The sequence below is a fragment of the Mobula hypostoma genome, chromosome 3 (assembly GCF_963921235.1).
Source record: "Mobula hypostoma chromosome 3, sMobHyp1.1, whole genome shotgun sequence".
NCBI classification, from domain to species: domain Eukaryota; kingdom Metazoa; phylum Chordata; class Chondrichthyes; order Myliobatiformes; family Myliobatidae; genus Mobula; species Mobula hypostoma.
In genome coordinates this window covers 217755040-217770195 of record NC_086099.1, presented here as the reverse complement: position 1 = coordinate 217770195, position 15156 = coordinate 217755040, and the positions used below count along the sequence as shown (strand labels likewise).

Here is a 15156-nt window from a genome sequence, read left to right as displayed (position 1 = left end):
GGTTTTGGGGAGAAGGCAGGTGAATGGGTTTGAGAGGGATAATAAATAAACCATGATCAAATGGCAGTGCAAACTCAATGGGTCAAATGGCCTAATTCTGATCCTATGCCTGATGGTCCTATGGCTTATGGTGGTTGGGGGTGAAGTTTGGCCGAGGTCATGACTCCTCTTTTAAGTTGTATCGTGGGATCCATTCTATTGAATAATTAACTCAACACAGATCAGGAGCCCTTAAGGGCATTGTGTATCTGTATTACTCAAGACAGCAGTGGGCTGTCCCTCACTGAAATTTGGAATGGCCCATTTGGGCTTAGTAAGCATTGAAGCCCAGAGGAAGGAGGTTACGAGCATGAGACCCACTTTGGGATTACCAGCACTAACTCCATCAATTTCCATTTGTGCAACCATTTAGACAGACATTTCATTAGGCAAGGCCGAGAAGGATATGGTCCTAATGTGGGAGAGTGGGATTAATGCAGATTGGTAAAGATTGTGAAGGACAGGGTGGGCCAAAGGACCCACTTCTAGGCTGTACAACATTATACCTCCAAGAGGACCACAAGCTTATCATCGAGTTTGGAGGCTTGCATGCTTCAATGACCTGGAGAGCTACGTTGGCTGGAGGCAGGGCTTTATGCTTTGGCTCTTGGTAGGGTCACTCATGCCAAACAGGTCAAAGGGTAGACGCCAGACTAAGAGTGCTACTGACATGATGAACACCACCAAAGATGGAGGACCTTCATTACTGCCCTAACCACCAGCTGCATAATGGGCAGGAACGGACATTATAACTACCATGGTGAAAGCCCAACCCAGGTGGAGGTAAGTCTCTACCAAAGGAGGTGCAAGGTGCTCCTTCCCTCTGCTAGCCTGCAGGCCAGCCTTGGGCAAGGTGTAGCACCAGCTTAGCCCTTGTCCCCCGACGATCAGGGTTATGTGAAGCCCACGGGAGCAGCTGATGGATGGTTGTATAAGCAGCCAGTGCATATCACAAGTCCTGGTTATGTGACACGAGGCAGACAATCTGTGAAGAGTATTGATAATGGCTGGGGTCACCCGTCTTGTAAAGACACTGCCTAGAAAAAGGCGATGGCAAATGACTTCTGTAGTAAAAATTTGCTGAGAACAATCAAGACCACGATCACCCACGTCATAGAACACGACACTTAATGATGATGATGATATTTAAAGTGGAGGGTGATAGGTTTTGATTCGTGACGGGTTCAAAGGTTACGGGTGTGGGAAGGCAGGAGAATGGAGTTGAGAGGAATAATAAATCAGCCACACTGAAATGGTGGAGAAGATTCAATGGGCTGAGTGGCCTAATTCTACTCTGATGTCTCATAGTCCTCTCTAGTGCTATCAAACCAAAGCAAATTTGTTGCCAGGTCATTGGGCACATACCCTGGTCAAACAGGCGGACTTTATGCAGCGAGGAAAAGAGGGGAAGAGAAAAAGGCTTTTCAAGAGAATTCCAGAGCTCAAAACACAGCCACCAGTCATAACTTCAGCAGTCAGCAAGAGTCCAGAATTGTAGCAGCAGGGTCATCTGCATCTGTTCCTGTGTTGCAAAGGATCCCTGATCTACAATTAAGTTTCAGTGGATGCTGAGGGAAGTGCTCTGTTCTCAAGGGTACTTTATCTCAAAAGAGCAGTGTTAAACTTAAGTAATTCCAGAGTTTCATGTAGATGAACAAAATTATTGTAATATACTATACGGAGAAATGGCACAATAGCGTAATGGTTAGCACAACACTATTAGAGCGCAGGTGACGCGGGTTCAATTCCCACCGCTGCCTACAGGAAGTTAGACCTCTCTGGTTTGTTCCCACATTCCAGATGGGTTAATTGGTCACTTGGTCCTGACAAAGGGTCTCGGCCTGAAACGTCGACTGTACCTCTTCCTATCCTAACTGCCTGGCCTGCTGCGTTCACCAGCAATTTTTGTGTGTGTTGCTGTTAATTGGTCACTTGGGTGTAATTGGGCGGAGTAGGCTCATTTGGCTGAATGGACTTGTTACCATTTTATCGTGCTGTCTCTATTAAAAAAAAGAAATGTAGAGAAGCAAGTCCTGATTAAAGGGCATGAACAGAGATGTGGTTGCAGTTGATAAGGGAGACAAGTGTTTTGCAAAGTCCTTGTTGTATCTAATGCTATTTTAAATACCTACCTCTTTTGATCCATTAGAAATCTTCATCAGTTTGTCAGAATATTCTCTAGCTTCTTCATATCGATCCATTAACCACAAGAATAAACAAGTATAATACAGAGATTTCTCTCCTGCAGTTGTAAGGCAGGTCAAGTTCCTGAGTGACATCCAGGTTTTAGAAAGGCAAGTTGCCTAATAATAATTTTAGCAGCAGGAAAAAACATTTTATGGTACAACTTTCTCCTTTGTTAGCACTTGCAAACTACTTACTCTCCTCTCTCTCTCACACACACACACACACACACACACACACACACACAGTATTAGACCATACAACCATAAGATATTGGAGCAGAATTCAGCCATTTGGTCCATCAAGTCTTCTCTGCCATTTCATCATGATTGATCCAATTTTCCTCTCAGCCCTAATCTCCTGCCTTCTGCCTCTATCCCTTCACAACCTGACTAATCAAGAATCTACAAACCTCTTCCTTAAATATAAATGAAGACTTGACCTCCACAGCTGCCTGTGGAAACGAATCCCACAGATTCACCACCCTCTGGCTAAAAAAATTCTTTTCTCCATTTAAAAAGGACATCCTTCTATTTTGAAGCTGTGTCCTCTATTCTTAGATTCTCCCATTCTCCCACCATAGGAAACATCCTCTCCACATCCACTCTATCAGGGCCTTTCACCATTCGATAGGTTTCAATAAGGCCACGCTTCATTCTTCTGAATTCTACTGAATACAGGCCCAGAGCCATCAAACGCTCTTCATATGACAAGCCATTCAATCCTGGAATCATTTTCATGAACTTCCTTTGAACCCTCTCCAGATTCAGTACATCCTTTCTAAGATAAAGGGTTCAAAATGGTTCCCAATACTCTAGGTGAGACCATACCAGTGCCTTATAAAGCCTCAACATCACATCCTTACTTTTATATTGCACCACAAACTCAACCTGCAAATTAAGACTATAAGATAGAGGAACAGAATTTGATCAGGCCATTTGACCCATCAAATCGGCTCTGCCATTTCATCATGGCTGATCCAATTTTCCTCACAGTCCCAAACTCCTGCCTTCTCCCCATAGAAGACCATAAGACATAGGAGCAGAATTAGGTCATCTGGCCCATCAAGTCTGCTCCACCATTCAATCATGGCTGATCCTTTTCCATTCTTCTCCTCAACCCCAGTTCCCGGCTTTCTCCCCATAACCTTTGATGCCACGTCCAATCAAGAACCTATCAATCTCTGCCTTAAATACACCTAATGACCTGGCCTCCACAGCCACATGTGGCAACAAATTCCACAAGTTCACCACCCTTTGACTAAAGAAATTTCTCTGCATCTCTGTTTTGAAAGGACACCCCTCTATCCTGAGGCTGTGCCCTCTTGTTCTAGACTCTCCCACCATGGGAAACATCCTTTCCACATCTACTCTGTCTAGGCCTTTCGACATTTGAAAGGTTTCAATGAGATCCCCCCTCATCCTTCTGAATTCCAGTGAGTGCAGACCCAGAACCATCAAATGTTCCTCGTATGATAACCCTTTCATTCCTGGAATCATCCTCGTGAACCTCCTCTGGACTCTCTCCAATGCCAGCACATCTCTTCTAAGATGAGGAGCCCAAAACTGCACGTACAACAACTGTTGCCCGGGTGCTTCACCAGTCACAGCTTTATGGGAGAGTGGCAAAGAGAAAATCACTGTTGAAAAAACTCACATGAAATCTTGGCTAGAGTTTGTCAGAAGGCACATGGGAAAGACTCCCAAGTCAGCTGGAGGAAGGTTCTATGGTCTGATCAAACCAAAATTGAGCTTTCTGGCCATCAGAATAAACGCTAATCACTGCACATCATCAAAAGCACACCATCCCTACAGTGAAGCATGGTGCTGGCTGCATCGTGCTGTGGGGATGCTTCACTGCAGCAGGCCCTGGAAGGCTTGTGAAGGTTAAGGGTAAAATGAATGTAGCAAAATACAGGGAAATCCTGGAGGAAAACCTGATGTAGTCTGCAAGAGTACTGCCACTTGAGAGAAGATTTGTTTTCCAGCAAGACAATGACATCAAAGCTACACAGGAATGGCTTAAAAACAACAAAGTTAATGTCCTGGAGTGGCCAAGTCAGAGTCCAGACCTCAATCTAACCGAGAATTTGTGGCTGGACTTGGAAAAGGGATGTTCACTCACAATCCCCGTGCAATCCGACAGAGCTTGAGCAGTTTTGCAAAGAAAAATGCGGCAAAATTGCAGTGTCCAGATGTGCAAAGCTGATAGAGACCTATCCACACAGACTCAGGCTGTAGTTGCTGCCAAAGGTGCATCTACTAAATACTGACCTGAAAGGGGTGAATACTTATGCAATCAATTACAAACGTTTGTACTTTGTGTTTAATTTGAAATAAATTTAAACCAATTTGTAGAAATTTGTTTTCACTTTAACAGGAAAGAGTCTTTTCTGTTGATTGGTGTCAAAAAAGTCAAATTAAATTCACTGTGATTCAATGTTGTAAAACAATAAAAAGTGAAAAATTCCAAGATGGGGTGAATACTTTTTATAAGCACCGTATGTACCCTGCTTAATATGTTACATATACTATATATTATATGGATATAGTATATATAATCTCTATACATTATACTATGTTCAGTATGTTATACCATATATAGTATTATATGCTGGAGACATTATTGAACATTTGACACTAAGCCCCTAAAATGCGATACAGCGTACACCCAACTGATGGAGGAGTTTGAAAACTGTCCATATTGTGATTTTCTGTAATTGAGACCCATATTCTTGGTACAGACATGCTCTGACAGGAGGTTTTTCTCCTCACAGTAATGGGTGTGCAGTCCAAAGGCATGAGAATTTTGATTGCACTGTAGGTAGAAGAGAGAGGGGGTGTTTTAATTAACTGGATATGGACGTTACATGGTTTGAGGTACCACTGTACAGTGTCAATTGAAGAGACTGCCTTGTCAGTTTCCAAAGCAAACTCATCACCGAACTCCAGAGCCTGGAAGTCAATACCTCCTGCCGCAACTAGATCCTCAACTTCCTGACTAATAGAACGCAATAAGTTAGGATAGGCAGCTATGCTCCACCACAGATATTCTATAATCTGGCACTCCACAAGGCTGTGACCTCGGTCCCCTACAAGTTGTGACTGTGTAGACAGATACTGCTCTAACTCCATCTACTGTAGTGGATGAGTACTTGATTCACTAAGATATAAAAACCTAATCAAGAGAGTAGTATAAGACCATAAGACATAGGAGCAGAATTATGCCATTCCATCGTGGCTGATATATTATCTCTTTCAACCCCTTTCCCCTACCTTCTCCCCTTAACCTTTGACACTCTTACAAATGAAGAACCTATCAACCTCTGCTTTAAATATACTCAATGACTTAGCCGCTACAGCTGTCTGTGGCAATGTATTCCACAGATTCACCACCCTCTGGCTAAAGAAATTCTTCTTCATCTCTGTTCTAAATGGGCATCCCTCTGTCCTCTGGTCCTGGACTCCCCCACTATAGGAAACTTCCTCTCCATGTCCATTCTATCTAGGCCTTTCAATATTCAATAGGTTCCAATGAGAACACCTCCTCATTCTTCTAAACTCTAGTGAGTACAGGCCCAGAACCATCAAATGCCCCCGCATACGTTAATCCCTTCATTTCTGGAATCATTCTTGTGAACCTCCTTTGAACTCTCTCCAATACCAGCAAATCTTTTCTTTGATAAGGTGCTCAAAACTGCTCAATACTTTCAGTGCAGTCTGGCCAATGCCTTTTAAGCCTCAGCATCACATCCTGGCTTTTGTATTCGAGCCCTTTCAAGATAAATGCTAACATTGTATTGCATTTGTACAGACAGGTAGCTGATGGCTGGCAAGATCGTGACGGGCTGAAGGTCCTGATTTAGGGCTGTATTACACTGAGCCCCCTCCCCCCACAGATCCTACTACTCACGTACACACCAGGGGACAATTAGCCTGCTAACCCCTTGGGATGTGGAGGGAAACTGGAAACCCATGTAGCCACAGGGAGAATGTGCAAACCAGACGCATAAAGGACCCATGTCTGGACCAAACCTGGGTCACTGAGGACACAGGGCAGCAACTCCACTGACTGCACTACTGTGCTGCCCAGTACCTATCCAGTTGAACATGTGTCTCCCCAATGTGAACTCCACATTGTGTGCAATATTATTTAGAAAGAGCACGAAACAGCCCCTTCCAGCCCAGCGAGCCACACCACCCATCAACCCACCGGTTTAACCCGAGCCTAGTCTCAGGACAATTTACAATGACCAATTATCCGACTAACTGGTGCGTCTTTGGACTGTGGGAGGAAACTGGAGTGTAGGGTAATGTAAGGGGTGGACACACGTGAGTAATTCACAACCACCGACATCGAGTTGGGGTTCCCTTTGCGAGGCAGGTCTGACGTGAAGACATGACAACATGAAGTTTCTTACCGGGCTTTATGTTCTGCGTTTGGTTGACAATAAGTGAGTTGTTACAGTTTCCCTTAAACATTAAGATGCCATTTTATTTACAAAAACCCACATGCACACGGGAAAGATGTACAAACTTTCTTACAGAGGACAGCGGAATTGAACTCTGAACTCTAACGCCCCCAAGTGGCAGGCTAACCACTACGCTACCGTGACACTCGTATTTAATGTCCCTGTTCTTAATGCACCGGTCATCAGGATATGAATGATGCATAGCTATCCATCAGCAATTTAAAGAGCGAATTCAATGAGTATTCCAACTTGTCCGTGCTTGCCCGTATTTATTTTGGATTTTATTATCAGCTCAGTGTAGGTGTGATTAGCAGCAAGTCTTCAGGCACCTACTAATTGCCAAGCACTCTCTGTGTGCATGAATCAGAGCATAACCTCACATCTTGCTTGCCCCTGAGGATCTCGCGATCTCCGAGGCTTCCTGGACGAGACCGGCAAAAGGCAGTTGAACACTGTAAAGAACAGAGCAAATATATTCGCCTTGGTTCACCAGTCCCTCACACACTCACTGTGAACATCAACACCTCGGCGGTTAGCACTTGTCTAATAGGCCGTTCCCAGTTGGGATGTTGGTATATTAATTAGATTGGCCTTTTTTGTGCAGCACTGTGTTGTCAGAGCTGCTGTATTGAATGCTGTCTGCAGATTACACGTCAATCTATGTATCTGTCACCATTTGTCAAAGATTAGGCAAAGAAAGAATGATTCAGTATTCAGAGGTTTCAACGAGTGGATCTCACCGACAGGTCTGTAGCTGAGTGTCAGCATGGATTCAGCCCAATAGATCCAAACTAGATTTGTAGTCTACACGCAGTTCTGTGGTGTCCGCTGGACCCTAGACCAAGCTGACACACTCGGTTGGCTTTATGGCGCCTTTCCTGTCATACACATCGGAATATTCCATTTCTTTAGTAATGGGGATGTGTAACTGTGTATATGTTGTTTGTATACTGTATTTAATGTACATACTTCTGTTTATTTTGCAATATGATTGTAACTACATTGTGGGGTGCACCATAATCTGATTCATGTGTAGTCTTAAATTAACTTTGTTGGTAATTAAATCCTGGTGCCTTTAAAAGGAGCTAATCGCTCTCAGCAAGGGGGAGAGAGGGGGTCTGCCAGGAGGTCACACAGAACAAGAATAGTATGGAGCTATTGTGTTTTCTTGTTGATACCCTTTTGTAAACATTGCACTTTTTCACTAATTTGGTAAATCTGATTTTTGAAGCACATAATAAACACCCTAGCACTAAAGTGCCAAGTGGCTCAAGCCATTTTTTCCTTTGGTAGAATTAAACATCATAACCCATGTTTTTAACATACAACTTCACTCACCTCAACACTGAACTGATTCCACAACCTATGGGCTTGCTTTCAAGGACTCTACAACTCACGTTCTCTGTAGTATGTTTGTTTGTATATATGAATGTGTGTATTTATTTATTTATTATTGCTTGCTTGTTTCGTATTTACAGTTTGTCTCCCTTTGCACATTGTTTGTTTGTCAGTATGTAGCTCCTCATTGATTCTATTGGATTTCTTTGTTCTATTGTCAATCTCAGGGTAGTATATCCTGGCATATATGTCCTTTGATAATAAATTTCCTTTGATTCCCCTTTAAGTCCACTTTCAAGGACTCTTCATCTCATGTTCTTGATGTTTATTTACTATTATTATTTCTTTCTTTTTGCATTTGCACAGTTTTTGTCTTTTGCACGCTGGTTGCACGCCCGGGTTGGTGCGGTCTTTCTTGATTCTATTATGGTTATTATTTTATTATGGATTTAATGTTATGCTCACAATAACTGAATCTCAGGGTTGTATATGGTGACATATATGTACTTTGATAATAAATCTATTTTGAACATTGAAGTTTTTGAACTTTAAAAACCCTGATTAATCCTCGTTTGGAGTAATGTGTTGGGTTCTGGTCACCTCATTATAGGAAGGATGTGGAAGGTGCAGAGGAGATTTACCAAGATGCTGCCCGGGTGAAAGGGCATGTCTTATAAGGAACAGTTGAGTGAGCTGAGGCTTTTCTCTTTGGAGTGAAGGAGGATGAGATGTGACTTGATGGGGGTGTACAAAATGATAAGAGACATAGATCGAGTGGATAGCCAAAGACTTTTTCCCAGGGTGAAAGTGGCTAATTTTAAGGTGATTGGAGGAAAGTATGCAGGGGGGGATATCAGAGGTAGGTGTTTTTACACAGAGACTGGTGAGTTCATAGAAACTCTTTAGCTAGGCATGTGGAAAAAGAGAAGTGGAGAGTACGTAGGAAGGAAGGGTTAGGTCAGGTTAAGAGTTTGGCACAACATTCTGAGCCAAAGGGCCTATACTGAGCTATACTCCTCTATGTTTTACAGGACTCTGCAAAAGTCTTAGGCACATATATACAGCTTGGGTGCCTAAGCCTCTGGCACAGTCCTGTATTTGTTAACGTGGAGTGGAGGACAAGTTTGTAAATCTGGCAGGAGCAAAGGATGTTGGGACTAGTGAGGGTGGAGTGCCACGGGAGGGGTGTGGGATAGGTGGCGAGAGGGAGTGGCAGTGGTGGGGATCGGTGCAGGTACAGACACACCCAGCCCTGAGACATAGAACATAGAATAGTACAGCACAGTACAGGCCCTTTGGCCCACAATGTTGTGCCCACCCTCAAACCCTGCCTCCCATAAAAGCCCCCACCTTAAATTCCTCCATATACCTGCCTAGTAGTTCCTTAAACTTCACCAGTGTATCTGCCTCCACCACTGCCTCAGGCAGTGCATTCAACGCACCAACCACTCTTTGAGTGAAAAACCTTCCTCTAATATCCCCCTTGAACTTCCCACCCCTTACCTTAAAGCCATGTCCTCTTGTATTGAGCAGTGTTGCCCTGGGGAAGAGGCGCTGGCTATCCACTCTATCTATTCTTCTTAATATCTTGTACACCTCTATCATGTCTCCTCTCATCCTCCTTTTCTCCAAAGAGTAAAGCCCTAGCTCCCTTAATCTCTGATCATAATCCATACTCTCTAAACTAGGCAGCATCCTGGTAAACAACAGGAATTCTGTAGATGCTGGAAATTCAAGCAACACACTTGATGTGTATTGCTTCAGCATCCTGGTAAATCTTCTTTGTACCATTTCCAATGCTTCCACATCCTTCCTATAATAAGGCAACCAGAACTGGACACAGTGCTCCAAATGTGGCCTAACCAGTGGTTTATACAGCTGCATCAATACCTCGCGACTCTTAAACTCTATCCCTCGACTTATGAAAGCTAACACCCCATAAGCTTTCTTAACTACCCTATCCACCTGTGAGGCAACTTTCAGGGATCTGTGGACATGTACCCCCAGATCCCTCTGCTCCTCCACACTACCAAGTATCCTGCCATTTACTTTGTACTCTGCCTTGGAGTTTGTCCTTCCAAAGTGTACCACCTCACATTTCTCCGGGTTGAACTCCATCTGCCACTTTTCAGCCCACTTCTGCATCCTATCAATGTCTCTCTGCAATCTTCGACAATCCTCTACACTATCCACAACACCACCAACCTTTGTGTCATCTGCAAACTTGCCAACCCACCCTTCTATGCCCACATCCAGGTCGTTAATAAAAATCACGAAAAGAAGAGGTCCCAGAACATATCCTTGTGGGACACCACTAGTCACAACCCTCCAATCTGAATGTACTCCCTCCACCACAACCCTCTGCTTTCTGCAGGCGAGCCAATTCTGAATCCACCTGGCCAAACTTCCCTGGATCTCATGCCTTCTGACTTTCTGAATAAGCCTAACAGATTCGGAGACACCAGGCAAGGTCATTTGATTCCAGACAATTGATTTATTGATCATTACAGAATGTCTCTCTGGAGCTTCTCACTCCGTCCCCTCTCCCTTCCCCTTTTCCCGAACCGTGATTCCCCTCTCCCTGCCCCATTCCCACTCCCAGTCCACAATAGAGACCCATATCAGAAACTGGTTCATCATCAACGTCATGAAATTAGTTTTTCCTTGCGACAGCAGTACAGTGCAATACATAAAATTACTACAGTACTGTGCAAAAGTCTTAGGCACCCTGGCTATATATTTGTGCCTAATATCTGTACGTTCTGATCTTCAAAATCAGTTCTAGGCCCAAGGGTCACCTTTCTTTAAGACTGAGGCGAGGAACAATTTCTCAGAAGACCGTAAGACCATAAAATGTATGAGGAGAACCAGGCCATTTGGCCCATCGAGTCTGCTCCGCCATTCAATCATGGGCTGATCCAATTCTTCCAGTCAACCCCACTCCCTTGCTTTCACCCCCTACCCTTTGATGCCCTGACTAATCAAGAACCTATCTATCTCTGCCTTAAATACACCCACTGACTTGGCCACCACAGCTGCTCGTAGCAACAAATTTCACAGATTTACCACCCTCTGACTAAAGTAATTTCTCTGCATCTCAGTTCTAAAAGGACATCCTTCAATCATGAAGTCATGCCCTCTTGTCCTAGAATCCCCTACCGTGGGAAATAACTTTGCCATATCTAATCTGTTCAGGCCTTTTAAGGTAGTGAGTCTTGAGAATTCTCTGCCAAAGAGCTGTGGAGGCTCAGTTGGAGATTGTGACCAAAACACAGGCATTATGGGAATGAACAGTGTGGGACAATGAAACTGCAGTGGACTGCCAGCCGTGGTCTTGAACGGCAGACAGACAGACAGCCATCCCAAGGCTTATAGGGTCAGATTCTCTCCTCCTGATTCTAGTGCTTATGGCTTTGTACAGAATTAAATCAACCAGCATTACCTGAAGAAAACCAGTACAGGGTCATTACAACTCACCTTCCGCCCTCCTACGGCAATATTTAGCACACGGTTGAAGTACTTGTCTTGACAACAGTAAGCCACCAAGGTCTGCAGTAAAAGCACAGGAAAATTTATTGAAAAATTATGGATATTCCAAGTGCAGTCGTGCTCCAGATGGTACACAGAGTGCAGAACATGGAGTGGTACAGGCCGTTAGATGTTGTGCTGACCTTTTAATCTACTCGAAGATTTTTCTAAACTTTCCCTCCAACAAAATGTCCAGGTGCCTATCTAAGGGTGTCCCTAAAGCATCTGCCTCTACTGTTCCATGGACCCACCACCCTCTGTATAAGATATTTAACTCTGACATCACCTCTTCTGTTCATGATCTTCTGTCCAAGACCGGAAAAAGCTGCAGAAGATCGTGAACACGGCCCAACACATCACACAAACCAATCTTCCGTCCTTGGATTCACTTTACACCACACGCTGTCGGAGCAGTGCTGCCAGGATAATCAAGGACACGACCCACCCAGCCAACACACTTTTCGTCCCTCTTCCCTCCGGGAGAAGGTTCAGGAGCTTGAAGACTCGTACAGCCAGATTTGGGAACAGCTTCTTTCCAACTGTGATAAGACTGCTGAACGGATCCTGACCCGGATCTGGGCCGTACCCTCCAAATATCCGGACCTGCCTCCCGTTTTTTTTTGCACATCCTTACTTTCCCTTTTCTATTTTCTATTTATGATTTATAATTTGAATTTTTAATATTTACTATTGATTTGTACTCCAGGGAGCGTGAAGCGCAGAATCAAATATCGCTGTGATGATTGTACGCTCTAGTATGAATTGTTTGGCGACAATAAAGTATACTTTCCTCCAATCATCTTAAAATTGTAATCCCTTTTCTTTCCTAATTTTCTTTTAAAGTACCTCTCTGAACTTTTTCTACTCTTGACTGGCCTTCATCGTTAGTTCCCTGGACTTGTCACATGCTTCCTTTCTCTCCTTAATTCTCTGTGTAAACTTTTATAAAATGACCTCTGACATCACCATCCCTGTACTTTCCTCCAGTCACTGAAACGATGACCATTTGTTCCCCCTCGCCCACGTAGATATTGCCTGGTGTGCTGAGTTCCTCCAACACTTTGTGTGTGTTGATCAAGATTTCCAGCACCTGCAGAATCTCTTGAGATGATAATTCTGCTTTCCCCTATCCACTTCAGTGTACTTATGTATACATTGAATGGCCTGCACGGGTGGCAGGCAGATAAAAGCTGTTCTCCGTATCTCAGCGCAAGTGACAATAATAAACCAATTATCAGTGTCAGCAGGAAGTCATTTGTGGGATAGGGAGAAGTGATGAGGATGCAGGAGAAATAGGAGCAGGATTTGGCCATCTGGCCCATTGATCCTGCTTCGCCATTCAATAAGATCATGGCTGATCTGGCCATGGACTCATCTCCACCCACCTGCCTTTTCCCCATAACCCTCAATTCCCCTACTGTGCAAACATCTATTTAACTTTACCCACAATATATTTACTGAGGTAGCCTCTGCTGCTTCATTGGGCAGAGAATTCTGCAGAGTCACCTCCCTCTGGGAAAACCAGTTCCTCCTCATCTCCGTCCCAAATCTACTCCCCCGAATCCGGAGGCTGTGTCCCCTAGTTCTAGTTTCACTTACCAGTGGAAACAACTATCCTGCCTCTACCTTATCTATCCCTTTCATCATTTTATGTGTTTCTACAAGATCTCTCATTCTTCTGAAATCCGGCGAGTACAGTCCCTCTAACCTCCTCCACCTCTGGAATCAACCCGGTGAACCTCCTCTGCAACACTGCCAAAGCCAGGATGTACACAGGCAGAGTGAGAAGGCAGGTGGGGAACAATGTGCAAAGATGGGTGGGCAACCATTCTCATAGGAGTCGAACAGAGATGAGAAGCAGCTTTTTAAAACGGTGTAAGATTGTTAGATGTTTACACTCAGAGACTTTATTTAAGAAATGTAAGTGATTTTTAAGTCTTGCATTTGCCGACGTGTCAGTAGTTGGTGATGATAGTAAACCTGATGATATGGTGGATGTACATTTGTTATAAAGAGACACCAGGAACCAAAAGCAACAAACACAAGAAAGAAATCGCAGAGTTATGCAGCTCGGAAACAACTCACCCTTGCCAACCCAAGCTCATCCCATTTGCCTGCGTTTGGCCCTTGTCTCTCGAAACTGTTCCTGGTCAGGGAACTCTCTAATAAACATCTACTACAACTACAGCAGTTTATTAATTTATTTATTGAGATACAGTGAGGAATAGGCCCTTCTAGCCCTTCAAGCTGAACCGCCCAGCAACCCCTCGATTTAACCCCAGCCTAATCGCGGGGCAATTTACAATGACCAATTACCCTCCATTTGGAATGTGGGAGGAAACCGTAGCACCCGGAGGAAACCCACACGGTCACAGGGGGAGCATACAAACTTCTTACAGGCAGTGGCAGGAATTGAACCCGGGTGGCTGGTCCCATAAAGTGTTGCGCGAACCACTACTCTACCTTGCCACCCCAGTTGTACTCAGCTCTACCACTTCTGGTAGCTTCTTCCATTCACTGACCATTCTCTAGGTGAAAATCTTCCCCCTCCCACCTTAAGATTATATCCTCTAATTTTGGACTCCCCTACCCTGGTCCCTTAAGGCTGTCATAGCCGGGGGTGGTAATGGGGACAAACTCCCACTACCTATTCAACGCTCCCACTGGCACTCCCACAACCAAGCTCCCGGCCTTCATGTGTAGCTTACCTACTGTCCATTGGAACCATTTCTACCGACAGGAGAAGGGCTGAAGGCAGGTTACTGGCCCCTTAACACCAGCCGCTTCGGTCAGATGGGGCTCATCAGCTGTGGTTGACAGCTCCTCTAGCAGGGGGAAAAATCTGATCTTAATCCTCTGCTGCCTTATGGCTATATCCACACCTGGGGAAGGCTTCGGGAGTAAACCCTGGGGTGGGGTGGGGGTGGAATCTGCAGCTGGAGTCTCTAAGGCAGTGCTACACTGAGTTCAACGCTGACTAGCAGCTCCTGCGATGCTGCTAGTGCCAAACTGTCTGCCGTTCCTTTGGGTTCGTCAGAGGGAGAGCTTGCTACATGAGCAACAGTTTGCTCTCCATATTGTACTGCCCAGGCCTGTGTATCTAGACAGCCAGGACGCAACATCCATAGTCGACCTGGCCGATGTGGAGGCCTCAGACCCTGAAAAAAAGACTGTGACCGTCTCCTTAACTACACTTAGTGGCCACTTTATTAGATACATCTATACACCTACAAATATCTAATCAGCCAGTCAACTGTGTGGCAGCAACTCAAGGCATAAAAGCATGCAGTCATGGTCAAGAGGTGCAGTTGTTTTTCAGACCAGACAGGGGAAGAAATGTGATCTACAGTAAGTCACTTTGACTGGGGAATGATTGTTGGTGCCAGACAGGGTGGTTTGAGTATCTCAGAAATTGCTGATCTCCTGGGACTTTCACGCGCAAGGGTTCGCAAACTGGGGTCCACAGACCCTTTGCTTAATGGTGTCGGTCCATGGCATAAAAAAGGTTGGGAACCCCTGATCCAGAGTTTACAGAGAATGGTGTGAAAAACAGAAACAACATCCAGTGAGTGTCAGTTCTGGGGGTGAAAATATCT

At 44.6% G+C, this 15156-nt stretch overlaps 1 protein-coding gene across 1 annotated transcript in view; it reads right to left on the bottom strand.

Moving 5' to 3' along the window:
• The window catches only part of guk1a (guanylate kinase 1a), a 129881-nt gene that overhangs the window by 111876 nt on the left and 2849 nt on the right, over positions 1-15156 (bottom strand). Inside the window, exon 3 of the mRNA XM_063044510.1 lies at positions 11510-11581. Coding sequence (XP_062900580.1) covers positions 11510-11581 — 72 coding nt within the window. The remainder of the gene's footprint in view (positions 1-11509; positions 11582-15156) is intronic.